This window comes from Myodes glareolus, chromosome 7 (assembly GCF_982192425.1).
Source record: "Myodes glareolus chromosome 7, mMyoGla1.1, whole genome shotgun sequence".
Lineage (NCBI taxonomy): Eukaryota > Metazoa > Chordata > Mammalia > Rodentia > Cricetidae > Myodes > Myodes glareolus.
The window spans coordinates 59,875,384-59,899,865 of record NC_142032.1 but is presented as its reverse complement, the minus strand read 5'-3'; the positions used below and the strand labels follow the sequence as shown (position 1 = coordinate 59,899,865).

Sequence of the window (24,482 nt, the reverse complement as noted above, 5' to 3'; positions counted from 1 at the left end):
AGCATACAGCATCCACCTCCATGTCATTGTTCCCTGTCCTTTCAATATCCTGCTGTGAGGTGGGGCTCACTGTAGATCTGTCATTCCTTCTTCCTCTTCCTCTCCTGGATCATGTATGTGAGTGTGTGCCCAGTGATGCTGGCCCGTCTGCAAGGATGAAGGCTCAGGTTTCACAACTGGTCTCATGACTAGGAGCAAACCAGAATTTCTGCTTGCCCATGGTCATGGACATTTTTAGAAAAAAAAATGGAATATTTGGTGTGAGGAACCCCTGAAAACCTGTGCTTATGTGGCTCATGGGAGCTACCATTGCTCAGCACCGCCTTGACCCTCATGGTCCATGACTCCCCACTGACCTTCTTCTCTTGAGATGCTGTGTTCTATGCAATAGGCCCTCTCTAGCTGGGTGAACAGCAGACCCAGGGTGCAGTGCCTGTTCTGTGTACTCAGCATCCTGGGCACAGCCATGTGGGGCTTGGGGGCTTGGGAACAAGTACCATGGATAGGCAACTTAAAGAGGGGAGATTATGGTATTCCACAGCTGGGAGGATGAGTCCTAAATCTATGTGGGCTCCAGACTGTTTCCTTTGCAGACCCTAAAGGGAGTCACTCAGGTCTTCTTCCTCTTTGGGTGGTTCCATGCCAGTGACTTGTGACTGCACCCCTCTGTCCTCAGGACTTTTCTGTCCCCTTGTGTGTGTGCATGCACACATGGAGGTCAGAGAACAACCTGTGGGAGTTGCTCCCCCTTTTCCCCCATGTGGGTCCCAGCGATTTAACTCAAGTTACTAGACTTGGAGGCAAGTGTCTTTACCTGATGGACCATCTCACTATCCCATAACATCTTTTTAATTTAAGATTTATTTATTTATTTGTGTGTATTTACCCACATTTATGTATATGAACCATGTGCATGCAGTACCTACTGAGGCCAGAAGAGAGAATCAGATCCTCTGGAATTGGAATTTAGATGGTTGTGTATTGTGGGTGCTGAAACAGCTCTTAACTGATGAGCCATCTCTCCAGCCCTAAGCCCATACCATCTTAATGGTATCTGCAAAACTTCTGTTACCAGGCAGGTCACACATTGCAATTCTGGGTAGACATGAATTGGGGGACACTGTCCATCCTCAGTCACTGGTCCTGTATCTTCCCCTGGAACACTGGCTCCCTTGGAACAGCTTTTTTGACTGGCAGCTGCCTGTGCCAGCCCCCCTTACTTTCCCAGACCTTTCTCTGCATGTCTCTTGCCGAGGTCCGGTAGCATGATCATGGGGTCCAGGCTGAGCAGTGTACCATGGCAGGACTCACACCGGGCCTGCTATCTTGGAAGCAGATGCCTTAAGTACTGACGGAGTATCCAGGTACCCGAGGAAGGGGCGTGTCCCTAGAGCTGTAAGCCAGCAGCGAGATTATCGGGAAGATGCCGTGCCCTTGCCCACCCTCAAGGGCAGGCTGGGCTGCTTGGTCCAGTGGGTAGGCTGTTCTTAGTGAGTGCCCAAGGGAATGTAGGTAGAAGAGCACTCAGCCAGAGCAGACCACAGCCCAGCAGGGCATCATGGGAGCAGAGGGAGATGCCAGCCACAGGTCTGAAGTATCAGATGTGGAGACAAAATTTGGAAAACTTAGAGAACAGGGAAGAAATGAAGAAAAGAAACTACAAGGGTCAGGGGCCAGAAGCCAGGGGTAACCTCATATCTGCGGCCTTTCAGAGAGCTTGGATGCACCTTTGGGGGATCCAGCAACACCACTGAACTGGCAGCAGTGACTAGAGCCAGGGACAACAGGGAAGCAGCTGGAGGAAGGGGGTGGAGGGGAGGCCTGGAGCCTCCTGCACAGACAAGGACCTGAGACACACAGCTCTTCCTCAGGGAGGGGCTAGCAAGTGTCTGGGAGATATCTACAGTGTCTGGGGACAGTCACATTTGTGGATAAATTGGAAGTACCCCCAGTCTGTGAGAGTCTGGTCAGTACAGGGGACAGATTCCTGGAAGAACCTGAGAGAGGCCTCTGATGGGTCAGGCTGTGGGTGACCAGTGGCCATCACTTCTTTGACAGCCTTAAGGCACATGCCTCACAAACAGTGGCCTTCCTTAGACGAGGCCACTCAAGAAGACAGGCTCACTGTCACCTTGTGGGGCCACGTGTGCAGTCTCCAAGTCAGGACTCTAAGTGTCATCAGAGGTCAGGAGGGACATGGAATTTTATTTGAGCAGGCAACTGCCTGAATAGTAGATAGCCAACCAGAGTTGGTGGCCGCCCAGCCCACAGGATACTCAGAGAGCAAGGGCTAATGGCCATGCTCTGGAAGCAGAGAAGGAAGTTGGTAACTGGCTGGACAGACTGAGTCCTGGAGGTTCCTCAGGGCACGGTACAGGACCCAGATGTGGCCGAGTGGCCATCAGTTTGGAGAGAGCTATGTCAGGTTCGGATCCCCACATAGGTGCCAGCTGTCAGGCCTAGGCCCTGCCTTGACTTCCCCTGACCACACTGTGGCTAGGATCCTATCTGTCTATCACTCACCGCTAACATTATCTTCCTAAAGATGCCATCACTCTGGTTGGCCTAATTCCCAACCATCTGTATGCAAGACAGCTTAGCTGGGATGCGCAGGAATCTGGAACACTCAGAGAACTCATAAAACTCTCAGAGCAGCTAAGCCCAGGAAAGACGGTTGTCTTTAGCCTCTTGAACTGTCCATGAGATACAAGGGGCTGTGATCTGATCTTCCTGGAAGGCCGGGTACAGCCCATCCTTCTGCCTGCCTGTTTGTTCCTGGCCATATACATCAGTTTGTGTCCACTAGGAAGCATTTGGCTATAACAAATCTCACGCAATGAGCCTGCAACCTCAGTGGTCAGTCTGGAAGTGGCCAAAACCCAGTATTTGTTCCATGGGTCAGTTACTACCCTCCAGTCTCCTGGCTCTTTATTCATGGTTGCAAAGTGGCTGCTAGCGCTCCAGCTTTCACACCACCATAACACATCTCTGCAGGGATGTTGGGGAAAGGAAGGTTGTGCTTCTCCAATGCCTCAAGTTGTTGAAGAATTCCCAGTGACCCTGGTAGATTTGTTCTCTAATCTCATTGGCTAAACCCATGTCCTATGGCCGCGGCCATTTGTGCCGCAGGGGAGAGTGGGAAAGCAAGTGGCTAGCTTTTTCAGAGTCTGTGGAAGGACGTAAACCAGGGGATGGAATAGAGACTGATGTGAGGGAGGAATGGGATGAGGCTTGGCCTCATTGCTGAAGGCACCAGCATCACTTAAGGGACATCCAAAGAGCCTCCTAGACGTGACAGCTGTTTGGAATGGGCTTTAAGGCGTGAATACAAGTTGAACAACTAGAGTTAGTGATCAGGGAAAGCACTCCAGGCAGGAGCCAGAGTGCAGGCTGGGAATACAGCTCAGCAGTAAAGAACTGGCCTAGCATGTGTGAAGCCCTGGGTTCAGTTCCCTGCACATAGAAGTGTGGGTGTAAGAAAGGTTCTCCATTCAGACAGAATCTCAGGGCACCCCTGGTTGAATCTCTCATGCTTGACATCAGCTGTGTGCTTGTTTCTGTGTGGAACCCCCATTTCTCTTCTCATTGGCCAGCCCATGAGGTCGGGGTGCCAACTCCTTTGGGGCTTTCCTTTTAGGCTTTGGACATAATCTACTGACAGAGTATCAGAGTATCCAAGATGCTATGTGGCAGCTCAGCCACTTCTCAGGTGCGCTGCTGGAGCCAGCTCTGTCATCCGGGGGTGGGGGGAGTTGTGAGCATTCAGGACCCTCTAGCTGGGCAGCATCCAGGTCACAGGACACTGCCTCCTGCCCGTGCCCCCTCCCCTCCCCGGCTGGACTCCATCTCCGGGTGTGTTCCCTTGTGCAAAGTTCTCTATCTCTCCACGCCTTTGATCCCCTGGTCTATAAAGAGCCACTATCTATCGTGGTGATTCACATCTGTACTCAGAAAGCTGAAGCAGGAGGATTGCTGTAAGTGTGAGGCCAGCCTGAGCTACATGGTGAGTTCCAGGCCATTGGGCTTATATGGTGAGATTGTGTCTCCAATAGAACCAAAGAAGAAAAGTCACTTTCTCTTAGGGAAACCGGAGGCTCAGTCAGTTTCGCTGAGAGCATTCGGAGCCCATGAACACAGTCATTATGATAATTGGCATATTAATTACCACTTGATAATTATTGCTCAGGAAGGCCGAGTCCAGGCAGACCTCTAACTGTGAGTCAAGCTAGGGGAGGGCGAGAGGGCCCTTTGTGTGGAGGGCTCTCCATCTTAGCCTCCAGGCCTTTCCAGGGCAAGTCACGGGTGATCTGGTTTCTCTGCATTGCTCCCTGGAATATTAATTTAGGCACACCTGTACCAGCAGTGTCACAGCTTCTGAGGAAAATGAATTCTTCTCGTAGCTTCTGCTGTAGGCAGAGACATATCACATAGGTGTGGCATTTGTGTCTCTCCTACATCCTGACAGATTACTGAAGACATGTCCTGAGAAAATCCAGCCCAAGGCTCACTGCATGTTTGTCAATAAAACTTTATTGGAACAAAGCAGAGCCCATGCTTTCTCATGTAAGCAGGACTGCTTCATAGTCTTTATAGAAAAAGCCATCAGCCGCTGATCTGAAATATGGAGATCTTAAAGTGCTTCCTCTGCCTAGGGGTGGTGGCAGCTCTGGGGATGTGAAGGCAGAAAGGTCAGGAGTTCAAGGCCAGACTCCCCTATACAGTAAGTTTGAGGCTGCCCCAAGCTACATGAGACCCTGTGTAAAATAAATAAATAATAAAAAGCCCAAATAAGTAGAGCCAGGAATGTGGCTCGAAGTGCTGGTCTGACATGCAGAAAGCCCTGGGTTCGATGTCCTACACCTCGAAAAACAGGTGTGATGATGCATGCCTAAAATCTCAGCACTGGGGAAGAGGAGGCAGAAGGGTCAAGGCCAGCCTCGGCTACATAGTGAGTTTGAGGCCAGTGTCAATTAATAGAGACCCTTTTTCTAAAAAGAAGAGAAAGAAGGAGGGCAGCAGAAAGAACAGGCTCCATCTCAATGCCTCTAGGACTCCTAACTGCTTTTGGAAGGCAGCTATGCTCACCACTATACCACCAACTCCCTTAACTACTTTTGTAAGCATCACTCTGGTGACGGTCTCCTCTCTCTGAGCGCCAGCACCTGGGGAGGAGCTAAAGGGATTCCACCCACAGTGAACCCCACTGGCTTCCCGTGGCCCCACCAGATGACAGTGCTGCTACAGAGTTCTTTTCAGTTCTGTGTTGAGGCGCATCCACGAAGCTTGGTATAGCATAGCTGTGCAGGCTTGTGGCCTGTGCCAGGCAGCCTATGTGTGCCAGAGGCAACCCTGTCCCCATGTGGGCAAACACAGCGCCATGTTCACACCTCAGGGCTTGCTTATGGAAGAACACTGTCTGATGCTGTGGTGCTCCCAAGCAGACGGAGCGGGCAACAGCAGGCGGGTATGGGGCCAGCTGTGACTCGGTCTTGTGACTTGGACCTAACCTGAACTTCTCAAAACATTCAGGGTGGGTAAACCCTGTGGGGCCTCCTCACAGGATCTGAGGTCCCAACAGACATTCACACATTTTAATTGACATTTATTTTATTTATTTGTGTATGGGAGTCCACATTCATGGCATTCAGTGGAGGTCAGAAGGCAACTTGTGGGTGGCAGGTCTCTCTTTCCACGTGTCCTAGGGATCAATCAGGTTGGCAGGCTCAGTAGCAAGTGCCTTTACCTGCTGAGCTGTCTCACTGATTCCAGTGGTTTACAATGAAGGTGGCCCCTACTTCACCCCGCAGACCAGAGGTGGGGGCTAATCATGTGAGAAGAGCCAGTGCCTATTTCCTGGCCTGTTTGCGTGGTCCTTTTGGGCTAGCTTTGAGACAGACAGATGGGGCAGGCCTGATCTGTCGTTCTAATTAGTGGATGGAGGGAAAGGCACAAACAGACCTGCTTGCAGCAAAATACCAGGCAGCTGGGCTGCCCTGTGGTGATTCTAAAGAATGTTCCACATAGCGTGGAGGCTGGGGTTCCAGAGCAGCCTTGGCCTGTACGTTCTCCCAGTCTGGAGGCTCCCCAGGCCACAAAATCAGGTGCCATAGGGAACAAGGTTTTCACTGGAGCCCAGATTGACCTTCTACAGGAGTATCCTGGGAAGAAGACACTCCTGATTCTAAAAATGAAAGTCCCATGTCCCATCAGAATGGGGCAGGGAGTTTACCCATGCCTCACTGGCTACGCTAAGATGTCACTCAGGAAACCAGTAGCTACTGAGACCCTCAGGTCAGTGGATGACCATGTGTGGGCATTCTGCCCAGAACAGGCTGCTCAGTCCTGCCAGGACCAGCATCCATCAGGCACCCCAGTCACTGAAGGACCTATGCTATGACAACAATCTGGCTCCCAAAGTCCATGGCAGCTTTGTGCAGAGAGCATGGGCCATGCAAAGACACTGTGGTTAATGAGTAGGACCTGCCCACAGAAGGGGAGATGGCAGCCTGGCTGGAGTACAGGGAGTTGAGAGGGACAGGGACCTGATCACAAGGGGTCTTAATCGTGGTGGGGATTTTAGATATTATTCCCAAAATGCTGAAGCTCTGCCGAAGGAGTACTTTAAATGGGAAAGGTAATACTGTCAAATTTAAGGTGGACTTTGTGTGTGTGTGTATGTGTGTGTGTGTGTGTGTACATACAATGAAGAGTGAATTTAGGAGAGACCCAGCATCAGGTCTCTATCGGCCTTTGCAGGGCTTGGAAGGGAATCTTGAGAAAGCACACACGTGTCTTCTCTGTCTTGGTGTCCAGAACCATGCTGTTGCAGGGTCAGAGTGGAGCACCTCAGGGTAGTTCCTGAAGAATGGCACCCAAATGGTCTCCATTTTCCCTGGCACTAAGCCCGTCTCCTCAGTTGTTAGCTTGAATCAGCTTCGCCCAGAGTGCTGTGGGCCACCCTACCACTTGCCTTTCTGGAGATGCCCAGCTGGGCTCATGGAGGGAAACCCTCAGGCCACGGGGAGGATCCTAGGTTCCTGAAAGCTCCAGAATGAAGGAGGCTGCTGTCCCTCCCTCATGGATCCCTGACCCTCATCTGCCCCCTCAGTGGGAACACCTTGTGTCTAGCCTACAGGTATGTCCTACCATGTGCTCCAAGCAGGACGCCTAAGACTGTCCTGCTAACACCCACATGAGGGCGGGGTACACATGGCAATATCTATGCTTGTGTGTTACATTCCCAGAATGCAGCAGGCTCTTGGAGGTACAGGAGCTTTCTCCCAAGCTCACAGGCTTCCAGGTCCTCCTGCTCTGTGCCCGATCCCTCTCAAACCAACTTTTCCTCACTAGCCTGGGTGGGTTAAAGCTGTTGACCAACACCAACATTACAAGCGAGGATGGCAAAGCCAGCAAGGGGACTCTTGCTAAGGACCCTGTGTGGGTTCAGGACACTGGGATGCATCCCACCTGGGGTCTGGGTCCCCCTTCCGTACTCTGTGCAAGGTTCCCTCATTTTAGCTGGGAGCGGCCGTCATTGTCATCAAGGCAAGGTGCGTTTGGAGCCATCTTCTTGAAGTGAGCTTGGCAGGTAGCACATCAGATGGTGCTTAGGCAACACTCGTGGGTGACTTATTGCAAGGTAATGAGACGATTTAATTCGAATTGAGTTCTCTGCTCATGGTCGTTGCCATCAGGAAGAAGTTGTATTGCTTATCACGTTAGCAATGAGGAAGGAGATGGTGGTAATAAACACCGGCAGGGCGTTTTCCTAATGGCCCATCTGAGAAATGACTTCGGCGAGCGTGCGTGTGTAGTCTCCACGGGAAAGGGTGGAGCCTCCATTCATCCAGAGAAAGAGTGGCTCCCAGGAGCCAGGAGGAGTGCAGTCCATGTCTGTCTCCATCACTTCCCACAGGTGACACAACTCCGGTTCCCAGTAGCATCCTTGGTTGACTTCACTGAAAGCCCAAGTGGCACCTGGCAGGAGACTTAGTGGCCCAGAAGCAAGATAGTCATACTCCAGTCATGCTCCAGTCAGGAAGCAGGGTGTTAGAGGACGATATCATATGTGGATAAAGCCAAGAGGATCCCCATTTTGGTGGCAAGTGACAAATGATGAGGAACCCCTCCTGTCTACCTGCAGGTTTCCAAGCCTTCCTCTGGACCAGGCTGTCTTTCCCCTGGCCCAACCACAGATAGGCCCTCTGTGCCATCTACAGCCAGCTCTACCTCCGTGAGCTGGGCCGACTGCCCGCACCGGCAGCATGAGGGCCTGGCTGGCATCTCCAAAGACTGAGCCGGGACACCTGTTAAGTCCTGGCCTGTGCCCCAGCACCTCCCTACCCCCCACAGAGGAGCTGCCCGCATCCTGCATGGCCCCATCCTTCCTGATTGGCAGAATCCAGAAATTTCTAGGGCATCTGCCGTCACTGCTGCTCCCTGGAGACACGTCTTTCTAATAGTGCCCCAGTTCCTGCACAGCCCGGCCCTGAGATGAAGTCACAAGAGCAATGGGGATGCCCCTCTCAGCCCTCCACTCCCTGTCCTGGAAGTGCTTCAGGAAGGTGATTTCTATCACATGCCCCTTGACAGAGAGCAGACCCACCTCCCCACGGCCCACCCCACTGCTAGTGAATGTTCCCAGCATATCCACAACCTTCACTTGGCCATTGGAGTTGTCTAAAATAAGTTTTCCCTTGAACCCATTCAGCTGAGTCACTGTGGCCATTGCCTGGTGGTACCCGCACACACTTCTTAGCAACCAACAGCACTTGAGGATTCTCCTGAGGTGAGAAAAATCTAGTTTACAAGTGATTTTCACACCTGAAGGAATGATGTTTACAGATACCAGATTTAACAGGAAATGGAGTTGACCCCAGGTGAGATTCCAGAGACAATTCATCTAACAGCGGGCTGCTATGTTGCTGCTTACACCCTGTGCATTTGAGAGGCACCAAACTTATTTCCCAGCTTGCAAATAGGCCTGGGAGTTGAAGCCAAAGCCTGGAGACAGATGAAGTCCCCACTCATCTGCATGACTGTGGATACTGCTCTGTCACTTCTTGATTGTAGCCTCTACACCTGTATAGGCTCCGCTGGCCAGAATTCACTCCCAGCAGGGTCTGTGAAGTCCCTTTCTACAGGCCTCTGTCTGCACCAGTGCAGGGTGGCTTCCTGATGTCTGGGTCCCTGTAGCACCCAGGACCTGTAACACCCAGTCTATGAGACCTTCCTGGCTTCGGCTTCCACTGTAGCTCCTTGAAGGGCCATAGATCTGTGTTCTCTGTCACACCATGGGCCACTCCCAACACACAAAAGAGCATCTGTAGTCTCCGGGGAGCAGGATTGGGCCCAGGGAGAGTTGTTCGGGAAAGGGTAGCCAGCTTTCACCCAAGACTAAATTCCAGCCACTGTGTGTGTCTGCCTCACTGAGGGGAAGGAATGGCTCAGATGCTTATCTGTCATCTCCGCCTTCCTGGACGACAGGAGGGGCCAGCTGGAGCTGTCACAGATTCGAGGTCTTGCTGCGCAGGTGCCAGCACTAGCTATGTGTGTGCAGGTGGAGCCCAGCCTCCCTGGACATCAGGCTGAGATCCCTGCTCTGCAGCTTCCCTCATGCCTCACACCACAGCTGTCCATGCCTGGGCATGCTGTGCCTGTCTTCTCCATGAGGAGGACCGTCTTGGACCCCACAGCCCCAACTCCTCTGTTGTCAGCTGAGCAGTTTTCTGTGACCACCACGTCCATTTGTCTTTCTAACTCCACCAGCCAGATCCAGAGATCACAGGCATAGGCATCCCTGCCACTGCTTCCAGCTCCCCAGAGAAGGTTGCTGGATCTTTCTGGCCCCTCTTGTTTGGCTATGATTCTTTTCTGACTCTTGGCTAATGGTTACATCCCTCCAGGCCCCACTCAGCTTTCGTGGCTTCTCCCTGAGGTCTTTGAGCCTCTAGCTCACTCTGCTCCTTTCTGGTAAGGATACAGGCATTGGTCTCATGGACTCCTAAGTCCAGAGTGCCCATCTCTAGGAAAGACCTGCTTCCAAGGAGCCAGGGACCAGGAAGTAAGGGTGTCCGTGTGTGGGGATGTACCATCCAACACACTTATACTCTCTGTCTCCATAGGTCCAGACTGAGCCTTAGCCTATTCCCTCTAAGATGCCAAGCACTCAGTAGGCCATCAGCTGACACTTAGTAGGTATTCACCACAAATGCCTGAGTTAATATACTAGTTTGTGGCAGCTTCACACAATGTCCCATTTACCTCTGGCCCAAGGCTAGAACCCCTTCGCAGATGATCAAAGAAAAACCAAAACAACTTGATTGACAAGGTCGCCATCACCACAAGTACCCCAAGAGTGGCCCAAGTTCACGTCTACAACCCCGTGTTCAGGATCAATCTGCCCAAGGTGGTCCTGTCCCTCAAAGACTGGCTTACAACCATCTGGGACACCTCTGGTTTAGTTTCCCCAGCCAAGGCGTGGCTGTCCATGGCTCCAAGTTTGCCCTACCGTAGAAACAGTAAGGATACCAGATATGCAATGCAAGGGGATATCAAATGCCAGCTGCCATGTGGGTACCTGCAGCCTTCCCTGGCCTAGAGTGCTGCCCCACAAGAAGAAGGTGTCCCCCAGGCTCCTCTAAACACTTGGAAACCAGACAGTTAATATTGTCAACTTGATGGGGTCTAGAACCACTTAGGAGACAAGCCTCTGGGCATGCCTGTGGCAGTTTCCAGACTGGCTTCACTGAGGGAAGACCCATCCTGAGTGTGGGGAGGCACCATCCCATGGGCTGGGGTCCCAGACTAGAAAAAAAGGAGGAAGCGAGCTGAGCATCAAAATTCATCCCTCCATGGTTCCTTCCTGTGGGTGCAATGTGACTGGCCACCTCATGCCTCCATGCCTTCCCCACCATGAGGGACGACACCCCTGAACCATGAGCTGAGTGAACCAGCCCCTCCTTATGTGCCTTATATCGAGTGTTTTGTCACAGAGACAGGAAAATGCCACACCAGGTATGATGGCTCATGTCTCTAATCCCAGCAACCCAGAAGACTGACACGGGGGATCACCAGGAGTGTAAGGCCAGCCTGGGCTACAAATTGAAGCCTTGTCTTAAAAAACTAAACAGTAAATAAATTCCACTCTGGCTTGACCACATGGGATCCTACAAGGTGGGCCCCAGAAACCCCTTCAGGCATGCCATGTGAGTGAGGTCCTTCAGTCCACACTGTGGCAGACCTCAAGTCCCCACAAGACTCCACATGCACTTGGTCAGTTGACCCAAGGTGGGTCATGGGGATGAGAGCAAACATGGCTGCCTTCTGCATGTAGTTCCTAGAGGTCAAAATGTGTTTCCTGTATAAACAGTGCTTTCATTCTACATGGCAACTGATGGACTAGCCCCTACCTTAATGTGAAGTAGGAAGGAACCTGGCCCCTCCTCAAGGTTCTTCCATATGTCCACATGGCCATGATACACACATGACCACATATATATGAACCGTGGGCAGTGTTCTCTGACATGCACTATACACAACCTCCGCAGCTGTATATAGCAGAGTACCCATGTACATACTCACTCTTGCCTCATACAACGCCTGCTGAAGGCAGCTGTTGACATAGGAGGGTACATGTGGGGTAGAGCATTAGAACTCCCCTTCCCTGTGCAGAACACAAATCTAGAGAGCATGCTGTTGGCTTGTATTTGTGTCCAGTCAACAAACACTGTGATTTTTAAAGTAGGGAACTTGGGGATTCTTGTTTCCTGGAAACCCACAGGGGATGCTTTAGACACCTGGCCAGTGATGGGTAAGGGACCAGGGCTCCAGCGGAAGCCTGAGTGATGTCACCCAGGAGCAGTGTGCAGTGTGTGGGAGCTTCAGGTATGTCTGAGTGAGATGTGGGTGGTGGTCTTTGGGTTGCATCTGGAGGGTTGATCTTCTGGGGCAGTGTGGGCTCTGCTTCTGGGAAAGAGCCAGTGGTAGCCAGCGAGGCTTCATTGTGCTTACCCAAGCAGGAGGAAGGGGCTGCTGAGATAGTCCAGGAGAGCCTTCCCTCTGCAGTCATTCCTAGCATCTCCCACCCTATTGTGCCCCTGCCTCAGCTTCTGCCAGCCCCTGAGCATTTGGGGTGATCTATAACAGCAGCTCATGTCTCATAGGAGATTGTGCCCCTTAGGGAGAGGGGGGCATTGGCCCAAGAGGGTACACGGAAGCCTGAGGGCAAGGTTCCCAGCACTGGATCTGCCCACAGTGGTGTGTCTGTCAGTGGGAACTCACTTTCCACTCCTAAGTTTTACCCACTGTCTTCAGGCTGGTAGGTGTCTGAATTTAGGGTTTAGGCCCAAGGTCTTTTGGTGGGTAATGGCGGTGGGTGCATGGCAGGCCTTAGCTCCTGAGAAGCATGACTGAGAGGAGGAACTGGAAGCAGTTTTCCAGGAATGAGAGGCTGGGGGGGGGGGGGGTGTCTTTCTGTACACATAGGGCTGTCACAGCAGGAACCAGCTGGGAAGGTCTTAAAAAATCAGACTCTGGGAGAAGGCTCTGGCCTGGGGTTGCAGAATGTCGATGCCTCTAACTGTGACTCTTTCAAACTGAAAATAATCCCTGTGTGTTACAGCTGACTGCCCACCAGGGGCCGCCCTCACAGTGCAGGGTCTTAAGAGGGATTTAGCACCCTCCTTTCTGCCCCCCTCCATGGTCAGACCTGTGGTTGTCATTCTCATTCTGTAGAGCAAGATCCGAGGCATAGAAGGTCAGGGTGACCTTGGGCTCAGAGTCACACTTCACTTTGAACCAGATTCAGTGACACCCCTGCCCCTCCAAGCAGTCAGGGGACAGCCAGTATCCAGACAGCACCGCTGGTCCGAGCAGGTCCCTGCGGCTGTGGTATGAGGAAGTGTCTGGGTGCATTCAGGTCCTGTTGGCTGATGAAATGCATTCTGGGAGCCTTCCATGACTATGCCCTGAGCCAGGCCAAAGCCAGTGCTGTCAGTCCCCTGTGCCCAGGGGAACATGCCAACATTGTCTCTGAGACTCTCAAGTTAGGACAACCATCCCTCAGCTGCTAAGGCACATGGAGAGAAGAGGGTTGTGCTGAGCAGCAAAAGCTCAGAGACACCCTTGTGGCTAAGAAGGCGCATAAAGGGAACATGAGGTTTCTACTGTCTGGCCACTGAGGGAGCCCTGGGGCCAAGGCAGTTGCCTTTCCTTTGGGAAGTTGGGGGAGAAGGGATATAGTCAAAAAGGGTCTCCAGTAAGAGACCTGAGTCTATATTCCAGAAATTGAGGGCAGGCACAAAAGTGGGAAAATGAAAGGGTCCAGCATAAGCTTGCTTCACCCTGTGTCTTGTAAGGTTCCTGAATCCACAGCCACAAGTCCCTCCCCACCCCAGCTCTCCTCCCAACCAGTCATGTGATGGCAGGAACTGGCTACTAGCCAGGCCCTCTCCAGTTACTGACCATACTTGAAAGGGGTTCCCTGGGGCCTTGTCACTAAACCACACTATCACGGAAACTATGGCATCCAGCCACAGCAGCCCCAAGTGACTGTGGGTTGTCCTACAGCCTGTTGATATGGGAAACAGAGGACCACAGGGCCTGTTGCTTCTACAGGGCAGTCTAGTGGCTCACCCATGGGTTCTCCTCACCCCAGTGCGACCTGATATTGCAGGGTGTTTTGAGAACTGAGTAAAAGGGGTCTTACACACCTGTGCCCATGACCCAGGAGGCTGACAGCATGTCTCAGCAAACAGAGCAAGGTTTGAGGCTAGTTTCTCAGCTACCTTCTCAGACTTCTATGGCTAGTAATCCTGCCTAGACTGTTGTGCTCGCAGCCTCGGTCACTGCCCAGCCTATGTTGCCTTCCCCATAGCTGATGCCCAGAACACAGAGCACGGGGTGGGGGGTGGGGGGGAGCATTACTTAGTCTGATCCTGTGATGAGAGACTCCAGTGTCCCCAATGCCGTCAGTCTCACCTGCCCAATGGGAACCGTGAAAAGTCGCTGCTCTTTCCTCACCTGCTACCAGGTGTGTCTAGCTGGCAGACCACTAGCCACATGTACCCAAGGCAGCTTTAACAGGGCCAACCCAAAATGATAAAACTGCTCAAACATTCTAAGATTCTATTGCCATATTTTTTTTTTCCTTGTAGCTTTACATGGTTCTTAAGTATGAACTTTGTAGCTGGTAATGTCAACCTAGTGTCACAACAACAGGAGGTTGGACTGGCCTTCTGGGCTGGGCTGGTTAGATGGGGCTGCCCTGCTCCTCCAGCTCCAGGGTGCCGGGTCCTAGTCAGCTGCTGTCGGCAGGCCAGACTCTAAATCCCCTGCTTTCTGTACACCCCAAGTCGCCAAAGAGAACTGTCACCACCGTGGGACCCGGAGCCCGTCATTGCTTCTCTCTCCCTGCTCCCTCTGTACCCCAGGGCTCTGCTACTCCCTCCGTTGGGGTTTCTGGCCACCCTGTCCTATGTCCTCACACCTCCCACTGGGACTCGAGAAAAGAAAACCCTCTCCCTCCTTCTCCGGGTCCCAACCCCCAGACTTCCTGCCTTCTGACTTACTTCCGGGGGGCGGGGGCAATGGCTGAATCTGAGATGCAGACAGCCCTGTCTCCTGCCCTTCCGCAGCCACCAAAAAGGCCAAAGAGGGCCACAGTTAGTGACTCTCAAGTCATTAGGCAGCATCTTCCTGTCCTGTTTGCCCTGCGCGCACCTCCAGGTGGACAGTTGGAGTTCTGTTAATGTTGGTGATAGGCAGCTTTGGCCGCAACAGCAAAGTTGAGATTTTTCAGTCTGTTTCCTTTAAAAATGGAAATGCTCTACAAAGAGGTGAACCCTGTGGTTCTCAGTCCTCCCTGCAGCGGGGACACGGCTGGCCTCTCTGTCCTCAGCAAGGCATCTTCCTCAGGAGGGAGCCGCTGCCTTTCTTGGCTCTGGTGGAACTGAAATGGCCTGAGCCCCTCACTCTCTCACCGGTGCCTCAGCCTTGGCCTCTGTGGCCCAGAGAGACACAGAGCTGGCGGCTCCCCCTCCCGCCGGCCACCAGCCCAGCCTGCGGATCCTCTGCGCGCGGGATGACGCCCAGGCAGCCGCGCCGGTCGCACTGTGGGCTCATCAGATGACTGTGGGGGCTCCTGCTGCACACCACATTCCCTAGGACGGGGGAGAGGGAGGGAGGGGGCGCTGGCTGCAAAGCACAGGTCTCTGCGTCCCCAGTGCCTGCTGCTGGCTCGTGCACAGAACAAGCGGAAAGAACCTGATCTCCTCTTTAAGCCCCTTCAAGAAATAGCAAAGCAAAGCAGCTATCTTGGTTATTCCTCCGGCTGATTTCCTCTGCTTCCCTGGAAGATGCGTCTGGCCGAGACAGGCCTGGGGACCTCCTTCACCACGCTACTGCCTCTGCCGCCACTACCACCACCCGGGCCACTTACTTTCTTTGCTCTGGGCGGTGGCATCCTGGCCAGCCCCCAGGTCCCTTAAGCTGGGCCCCCTGCTCCCCGGCGGCCTGGGCAGCCCCTCTAGCATCCATGACTCCTTCCCCCGGCTGGCTCCTGCGCCCGCCGCCCCCCTCCACATCCCACTGTGCCCCGCTCGCCCATCCTGCTACCCCCCCACCCCCAGCTCCTCCTGCACCGAGCTGCTGCCCAGGCTCCTCCATGCTGCCTGGATCCGAGCTGGGTGATTAATTGGCTGTGATGATGAGCGTCCCCGGCGGTGGAGCAGCCACCGTGATGATGACCGGTTACAATAATGGTCGCTATCCCCGGAATTCTCTCTACAGTGACTGCATTATTGAGGACAAGACGGTGGTCCTGCAGAAGAAAGACAACGAGGGCTTTGGATTCGTGCTCCGAGGGGCAAAAGGTAAGCGTTCTGGGATCCCCTCCCGTGTGAGTGTGTGAGTGTGTGTGTGTGTGTGTGTGTGTGTGTGTGTGTGTGTTATACACATGCTTGTATGGTGAACCTTCCTTAGCTTGGAAATAAGCATGAAACAAGCATTTTCCTGGGGGCACTTGGTTGCTAGACAACGATGCTCTTTAACATTCTGCCTTCCTCCGAAAACATCGAGGCTTCCTGCAGGCATTGTTTTTAATTTTCCATCTACAGTGCTGCTCTAAATGAGCTGCTCTCCCCCCCCCCTTTTCTCTCAGTCCTGGGGAGACCCTGCAGCTTGGGCTACAGTTCAGTCACAGTGCGCCGGCTCTCAAAGCTCCTGATCTCAGATACACAGAATGGCCCAGCCCAAGTTTGAGATACCCGGAAGCTGGCCTGTGCTGGGGACGGGTTTCAGCTCCATGGATGGCAGGTGTCCAGATACTCACCTCTAAGGTGACTTTGCAAAGGCAAGGAGAATAGAAGGTCCCCTCTGCCATAAACTAAGCTAGCAGTGCACACACCCTGTGGCCTGGGAATGGGAGGCTCTGGGTCACAGCCCAAAGCAGTGCCCCATGCTCACCCCTAGTGTGGGGCTTCCCTTCCCAACTACAGCAAAATGGCATCAGCCCTCCCAAGAAGAGGCATCTGCCTGAGGCAGGTGGGGGTCATCCATGTGGCAGTTGTACCTGTGCGGGAGGCCTCCCTCCCTGGCTCGCCTGCCCACCTGTCATAGGCTCTGGCCGCCCACGGCAATCCATCCAAAAAGAGAAGAGCAGAGCCTTCTCCACCCCCAGGGTGCAGGTCCATGCCTGTGTGGTATGCCTTCCCCTCCCCCAATTCGGGCTTCACACCTTCCCACCCATCCACCCCCGGCCTCTCAGGAGGACCGAGAAAGTCCCTCAGCAGCCCCGTGGGCCCCAGAAACCCAGCCTTGCTCTGCCGAGAGGCACGCTGGTCATGTGATGGTCACAGAAAGCCAGGTCCCCCCTGGAGAGACTTCAGAGCAGGTTCCAAATCAGCAGCCACCCACTGGGTCAACATTGTGCTCTGTCCCTATTCCAAGTTGAATCCCCTGGGTTGTGAGTCTGTATAGCTGTGAAATTGGCAGCCGGTTTCAGTATGGTCTTTCCCTAGCTCTGTGTGGTAGAGGAAGGAACTTTTCCATTTTTAGAACTGAAAATGTTTAGTCATTGATACTTTTAAAGAAAATGACAGACGTGTAGACATGTACCGCAGAGTACTTTATCCCATGATTTCAGTAGAGAGGCCAAGAGGCATGATGGGGTACTGGCATGCACCCGGCTCTGTGGCTTACATTAGCACCTGTGTATATATGAGTTATGAGCCCCTACCTCTCTGGGGAGAGCTAGCCAGGACCACCGCTTCCCAATGGGGGATGCAGTGGCTGTCTTCCTCCCAGGGTCCCATGGGCGAGTGGGATGACCAATTTGGAAAACATCCCCCAGACTCACAAGGCAGTACTTCTTTCTCCTCCTAGCTGATACCCCCATTGAGGAGTTCACACCGACACCGGCATTCCCAGCCCTGCAGTACCTGGAGTCCGTGGATGAAGGTGGGGTGGCATGGCAAGCCGGACTAAGGACCGGGGACTTCTTGATTGAGGTAGGGCACAGGTGTTTGTATCATGCTGCTTGGGGAGAGCGCCGACTCTCACGTGGGAGAGGGTTGTGTTTCTGAGCGCAACCACTAGGCTGGTGGATGACTTAGGCCGCGTGGCTTGTGTTCCCCGAGTGTCCTCACACAGTGAATTCTGTTTCCTTTGTCCCTGATGTTGAGTGCCAACATCATAGTTCTTTGAGAGGATAAAGCATACATGGAACTTGGCCACCGGTCTTCAAGAGGAAGATGGAGACATCTTCATGATACTGGGGTCACACAGATCTTTGGGTGGCTTGCCCGCTCCTGCGTCCTATGGGCACGTCACCAAGCCTTCGTGTGGTATTAACTAGCATGAGGTGTGTCGTGGGTAACTAAGAGTTGGTTGGTCTCTGTTCATTGCATGGTTGATGGTCTTTAAGGATCACAGAGCATGGGGCAAAGGCAGGGGAAAGAAAGGGGCTGGAGTGGGCGGAGAGGAATCTGCAATGTCTGGAAGTTTTTAAAACTAACTTCAGTTCGTACCCAGAAGCGGAGTGACGTCTGATCGTTTGTGTGCAAGAGCTGGTCCTGTGAGTTTCACCTGCAGTTAGATGTTGGGGCCAGTGAGATAGTTGCACCCTGGTGCTTCAGGGCATCCTGCCTCTTCGCGGGTTTAGGTGTTGCTTTTACTCTTACTGTGCGAGAGAACTTGTTACTCGTCGGAAGCAGGGTGAATGGAAGAATGTGGTAGGTTGGAAAGAAAGTGTTTTTAATGATCTGATTAGACACAGGTGGACCTTGTTGTCAGTTTTTGTTTCCCCATGTTCACTCTGAGTCTTGCCTCAAGTGTGTCAGAACTCACACACAGGTGGAGATCATGAACAGGTGGATCTCACCAGCCAATGGTGTCTCCACCCCCCGGGTGACCTCAACGCATGTCCGTCACGTAGAAGAGGACACCCTCGCCTGTCCCAGTGAGATAGCACTTGAAGCCTTTACTCTGCCTTCCATGGCAGCTGCCTGTGGTGGTTATATCTCTCTGGAGTTTGTCTGTACCGGTAAGGGACTGACAGGAATGGAGAGAGAAGAGAGCGCAACTGTTAGGGCTGGAGGCAGGTGAGGAGTCATGTGTGACTCTCAGGTCATTGTTGAAAGGCGCTTTGAACTACTCTTGACCTCCCAGCGCCTGGTTTGAGTGAGGTACAGGCCAATTCAGGTTCCTGTGTGCTGGAACAGTTGGAGTCTCTTCCAGAATGGAGACGCTGAAGCTGGCTGCAGCTCCTTGAGTTCATGGGGTTTGTAGCCCTCCTGGAAATGCAGACAAAGTTGAATCATCTTCTGTAGGATGCGGTTGTGACGCAAACCCTCTTCCTGTGTGTGAGAGACACTAGAGACAGAGGGGGCGTGGCCTGGGGTTGGGGCTCTGAGTGCTGTGTGGGTGGCCTTGTGATGGCAGAGAGGGAGCTCCAGGAGGTTGATATGGGTTTCAATAATAAATGAGGGCTGCAGATGGACGCGTACCCCCTGATGTTCAGTTCATTTGACTGTTTCCATGATAAATTAGTCAATAAAAGAAGCCTAGGCCTCTGAGGTGGAAGTGCCTGGGGCAGCACTTTTTCTGGGAATGTCCTGCATACTACCCCACAATTTTCTGTCCTCATAGCACTTCCTTTTGAATAGCCCATATATATATATTACTCTGATAGCTGATATATTAATCTGTTTGCCTTTTGCAAACAAACATTTTGTTCTGGTGACTTCTTAGTTCCAGGATTTTAGGTTTGTCTGACTTGGCCCCTGAGGCCTGGTAGGGCTGTGTGTGGTCCTATGATTTTGTGCATGGCCTACGGAAGGACTTAACATGCCATGGCCCCACAAGGCTGCTTATCACAGCCATGAGCTGCTGATGGGGCTGTGGGGTGCAGAGGGGTTGGCCTCTGGGGGTGGGGAACAGGCTCCTCCTCTTCTGCTCCCCTGGCTGCCTGGGGTGAAACTCGGAATTTCTGTTAGGTGCCTGAATTTAAGTCCGTCTCCCCGAGTTGTGTTGTTTCTTTGGCTGCTGGCTTTTGTCACTGGGATATTAAAATCGTTTATAAGCCCTTACACAGGCATGTACTTCCCAGGGGACAGCTTCTCTGTATTTTCAGTGAATGTCTTTCCATCTTGGAGGGATTGTTTTTAAAAAGCTTTATATATTCCCTTATGAATCTGTGTGGGGTGAAGCTGTCCCCTCAAGCACTCCGTGAAGCCTAGGGTGTCTGTGGGCAAAGCTCCCTTAAGTGCCAGTATGCGACCCTCATTCCCCATGCCCCCTTAGCAAGCCTTCTTGCTAACCACTGCCTGAATGGATCTGCAGAGTCTGTCAGATTTCATATTTTCTCTCTAAAATTGCATGCTGTGGTTTGAACCTCGGGACCAGGGGGCCACTTCAGAAGTGAGAGTTGACTTTTAACATCTCAAGTATCCACGAAGCTCCACTCCTCTTTTTGTAGCTCGGTCAGATTGCCCTGACATTGTCATCGTGCCTGGTGCTGGAGCCCGTAATGAAGGGTTTCCTGTGGTACAGGATTTTTCTCTGGCTCTACCTTCTAGAATTTTTCTGTCCTGATAAAGTGTTAGGGAAGGTTTTGTTTTGTTTTGTCTTCTGTTGTTTTGTTCTTTCCTTGATAACTACACTTCTCCCCCAAAACAATCATAAGATTTGAGTAAAGCCCTGTCAACCTTTTAAATCTTTTAATATTTACTCTGTGTGTGTGCACACGCTATAGCGCCCACACGTGCGCGTGCATGCTACAATACTCGTGTGAAGGTTAGAACTTACAGGGGCCGGTTGTCTCCTTCCGCCATGAAGGTTTTCAGGGACTAAACTCAGGTTCTTGGATTTGGTAACAACCGCTCTTACCTACTGAGCCTTCTTTCCAGTCCTGTCAACAAGCTATCTTGAAGTCAAGGATAGAATAACAACAGCAACAACAAAAGACCCCCAGGGTCAGCATGAGAACTCAGCTCTCTTAAAGAGGTCATCTCAGCTCTGAGTGAGGGTATGTGTGAGCCCCATGTATGAGGGCATTTGATCATAGTGGCTCTACATGCCCACACACTCATCAGTCACTGGCTACAGGGGTGAGCTACAGGCCCCCAAAGTATCAAGGTTGGAAGATACTCTAGCTCTTTGTAGAAAGTGGTCCCGTGCTGACGGAGAACTCACTCAGCTTCTCTGGGACGTGAGAGCCTCTCTCCATGCTTGCGCTACGTAGTAACGGCTTTGTCCATGGCTGTTAGACTGGATTGCTTAGGGAATTGCGACAAGGAGAAACATCTGGGCGCGCTTAGTATAAACAGGGGCTTTGTTTTTGTTTTAAAGCATTTTCTGCCCATGATGGTAGAGTTTGTGGAAAGGGAGCCCTGTGCTAGAACACCAATGGCAGTGGTCTAAGTTTTCCTCATTAAGAGACATGGCAAGCAGCCGAGTGACAATGACCAGGGAGGCATTCAAAGGACAGAGAGTGACTGGGCAAGTGTAGGTCAGGTGAGAGGCTGGAAACTCCAGCAGCCAAGAAAGTCATGGAAAGATGTGCGTGGCTGGCACAGGACAGCTATTCAAGGATGAGGAGAGGAAGAACTGGCTGTCACTGTGATGTTCTGCAGGCTGGTAGATCCATCATCCTCTGAGGGTTGGCTGGCATTGCACTCACCAAAAATGCCTGTTAATGACACAAGACCTGGTCCGAGCTCCATCCTGTTAGGCCAGAGCCATAAGCAGGAGTTTGGGCACAGTGGTTTTTTTTTTTAAAGCTGAGCAAGGGGCCAGGGAGAAAGGTCAACCAAGAGAGTGTTGTGCAAACATGTGGGCTTCAGATCCCCAGCACCTATGTTGAAAATGGGGTGGCTAGGCATGCATCTAATCCCAGCACTGGGGAGCTGGAGACAGTAGAATCCCAGCGCTCACTGGACAGTCTAGTCAAATCAGAAAGTTCCAGGCTCAGTGAAGAACGATCTGGAAAAATATCATGGAAACACCAGAGCAAGATTTTCAACATCATCCACCTCTGACCTCTACACGCATGCTCATACACATGCACACACAGATGAGATAGAAAGCCACAGCTGCACCACGATAGCAGACAGGACAGTGGCCCTCTGGCCTGGGCAGCGTGGGTGCTTAAGGCTCTTGCCTCCTTAATCTCCTTTGCACAGGTAGAAGCGGAAGTGTCCTTAGGGCCAAGGTGGAGTTTTTTCCACAGGCTCTGCACTTGAAAACAAGTTTTATGTCTTGAACTGAAATACCCCATGTCTTACAAGTAGCCCTTAAACCAATTTATCAGAAAAACAAAAATGGAATCACAAACAAACAAACAAACAAAAAACACAGCAAGCAAATAGTATCTGCCACAAGTGCCACCAAAGGCCCGTGTCCTTATTAACTGCCATTAAGGTGCACCAATCAGTCACGTATTTCTCCCTCTAATCTCTACAGAATTTTTAAAATGGCCTCTGCAGTCGTTGTATTGCAGATGAGGGAAGTAAGGCACAGAGAACTGGGGTCGCTTCCCACAGTCACAGTTGGATTATGGGAGACTCTCAACCCTGCCCAGGCTGCCTAACTAGGTGCTCTTCACCTCACAGAGCTGAGACCCACACACTTTGCTTCCGCCTGTGCACAGGGCAGGAAGCAAGGCAAAGAACATTGTACTTGTTTGTCTTTTCAAATTAGCAACTGCTTTTCAGAACCATCATACCTGTTGCTGGTGACGACACATCTGTGTTGTTAGAGCAAAGGCCAGAGTGCCGGGAATTCTGGGGAGGCCAACATGACAGCAGTTACAGGAAGCGGAGAACTGAGCGGGCAGTTTCGCATCTAGGAGTTTATCCTCAGGGAACTGTGTTGAAAGCAAGCAACAATCACAGCACACAAAATAATAAGAGAATGGGAAGGAGGGACAGCCAGCATCTGGTACAAATCCCTACAAGGAGTCCTCCATGCCCGTTGGGTATAGTGCAGTTCTGCTTAGCGAACAAGACAGAGCCAAAATTACCTGTGCAATCCCATCTACAGGCAGGACGACAGCCCTGCCCCACACCCGTGACAGAATAACATTGTCCACTTGCTTCAGACTTTTCTGTTTCTCAGCTTCTCTAAGTGTTTGTGTGTGTGTTTGTTGTGTGTGTGAGAGAGAGTGAGAGAGAGTGCGAGAGAGAGTGCATTCATTCTGCAAATGGAACATTCCTTCGAAGAAGGTTATGGAGCACTATGGAGTGGTGTCCTGGCCTCCTGGGCCAAGGTGGCATGCATCCAGGAGAGGGTTTTCTGGTGTTAGTAATTGTCCCCAGGGCCTTCCCTCACCAGCCGGTGCTGGGCTGTGAAGACTCCTATGGTTTTTGTGATTGTTTTCTTAGCCCTGAAGTGGCCGATCTCGTTTTTGTGTTAATTTCCCTAAATAGGTTTTCCCGTGCAATTAAAGCAGGCGGCAATATCCTTCATCCTCGAACAGCCACACTGCAGAACGCTAATTACCTTTTCCTCATATTAAACACTTGCACTGGAGATGCCTGGAACCATTTTTTTATAATCTCAGTTTGTATTGAAGTGAAACCGCGAAGAGGGATGTCCCGGTGTTCTCCTCGGAGACTGTTTGAGTATGACGGAAAGGCGTTCTCAGTCAGGTCCTTAAAGACAAGACTCGTTTTCTCACAAACTTTTGCCCAAGTCATTGCTTCCAACCCGGTTGGCGTGATGGCAGCTACTGCTCCCTCCAAGGCTGTAATCCCCCTGCCTCGGACCTCAGCAAGGCTTGCAGGAAAGGCAGCTAAGACCCAGTCTGTCCTAATCATCCGTTGAGAGCATTGTTCATAAACACAAGAGAGGACTCCCTGCCCCATTGGAAGCAGGGGTAGTACGAGAATTAATTCACCTAGGATAAATTCATTTGGGCACACACCCACTTTAGGGCTCTCAGTTCCTTACCTGTAAATAAGATGTGGAGCACAGCTCCTGAGATCATGGACACTCAACAACTGTTGGGAAAAATGACATCTGGAACTTAGTTCATTGATTCGTTTCTGCAGCTGATAAATGGGTACCCCAGGAGCTCTCCAAGGAAGACGGGGTCAGAAGTGCTGGGCACAAAACTAGCATTTGTCAGTATCTGTTGATGAATGTCTTGTCCTTCTGCCTCATTAGCATGCTTGACTCAGAACAGAAGACTGGAGAACATTTGTCAAGCAAATAATAATATGCTATAATGATGGCAGGTGATTACACATTGGCAATGACCCCTTCAGATGTGCGTACTGGTGTACAGTGGCAAATACAGCATTAAGTGGTGAACGTACAAGCCAGGCTAGGCGCTGTTCAGTACAAGTCCCTGCTGTAGCCATCCCAAGCCCCTGGCAGGCAAATGTGGCTTAGGCCTCTGCACCCTGAGCCCTCACCACCCTGCACAGTCCTGCCCTGGCACGGGCCCGGCTTTCAGATAATCTTGGGAGTTTCCATTTGCCTGTGTGCTGTAACTTCTAGGGACAAAACCCAGGGTTGAGGTGGAGCCTTTCTGTGGCTTTTCCAGTGCCAAATTCTCTCTGGTCCAGACAACAGCCTCGCTTCTCAATTCACACCTCTCTTTCTGTCTTGTCTTTTGGGACATCACCAAAGACTGTCGTTTGCCCTCTGGTGACCACAGTGGCCAATGTAGAATTCCTAACCTCTCTGCCTCCTCCCAGATCTTTATATCTTACTCAAACAGTACCCATGGGTATTGAATTCATTAAGATGGGCAAGGCACCAGCAGATGTGAGCAGGAACTGGAGCCGAATTCCTGGCCTGGTGCTGTGTTTGTGCTTGGGTTGTCAGTTTTAGTCCACGTCAAAGATGAACTATCTTAGTCCCTAAGTGGCTATTTTAGTCCCTTTCTTTGAGTATGGAGTGTTTCTGTTCCCATAGAGCTGTAACTTCTAGACAAGCCATTGAGGTCTTCTTGCAGGGGATTATAGCATTAGAAATTT

The 24,482-nt window shown here is 51.8% G+C and overlaps 1 protein-coding gene across 10 annotated transcripts in view; it reads left to right on the top strand.

The window, feature by feature from the left end:
* The window catches only part of Shank2 (SH3 and multiple ankyrin repeat domains 2), a 439,464-nt gene that overhangs the window by 286,608 nt on the left and 128,374 nt on the right, over positions 1-24,482 (top strand). For all 10 annotated transcript variants that reach the window (XM_087908252.1, XM_087908251.1, XM_087908250.1 and 7 more), the window contains 2 exons: positions 15,790-15,872; positions 17,383-17,507. In XM_087908252.1, the coding sequence (XP_087764378.1) occupies positions 15,790-15,872; positions 17,383-17,507 (208 nt within the window). The remainder of the gene's footprint in view (positions 1-15,789; positions 15,873-17,382; positions 17,508-24,482) is intronic.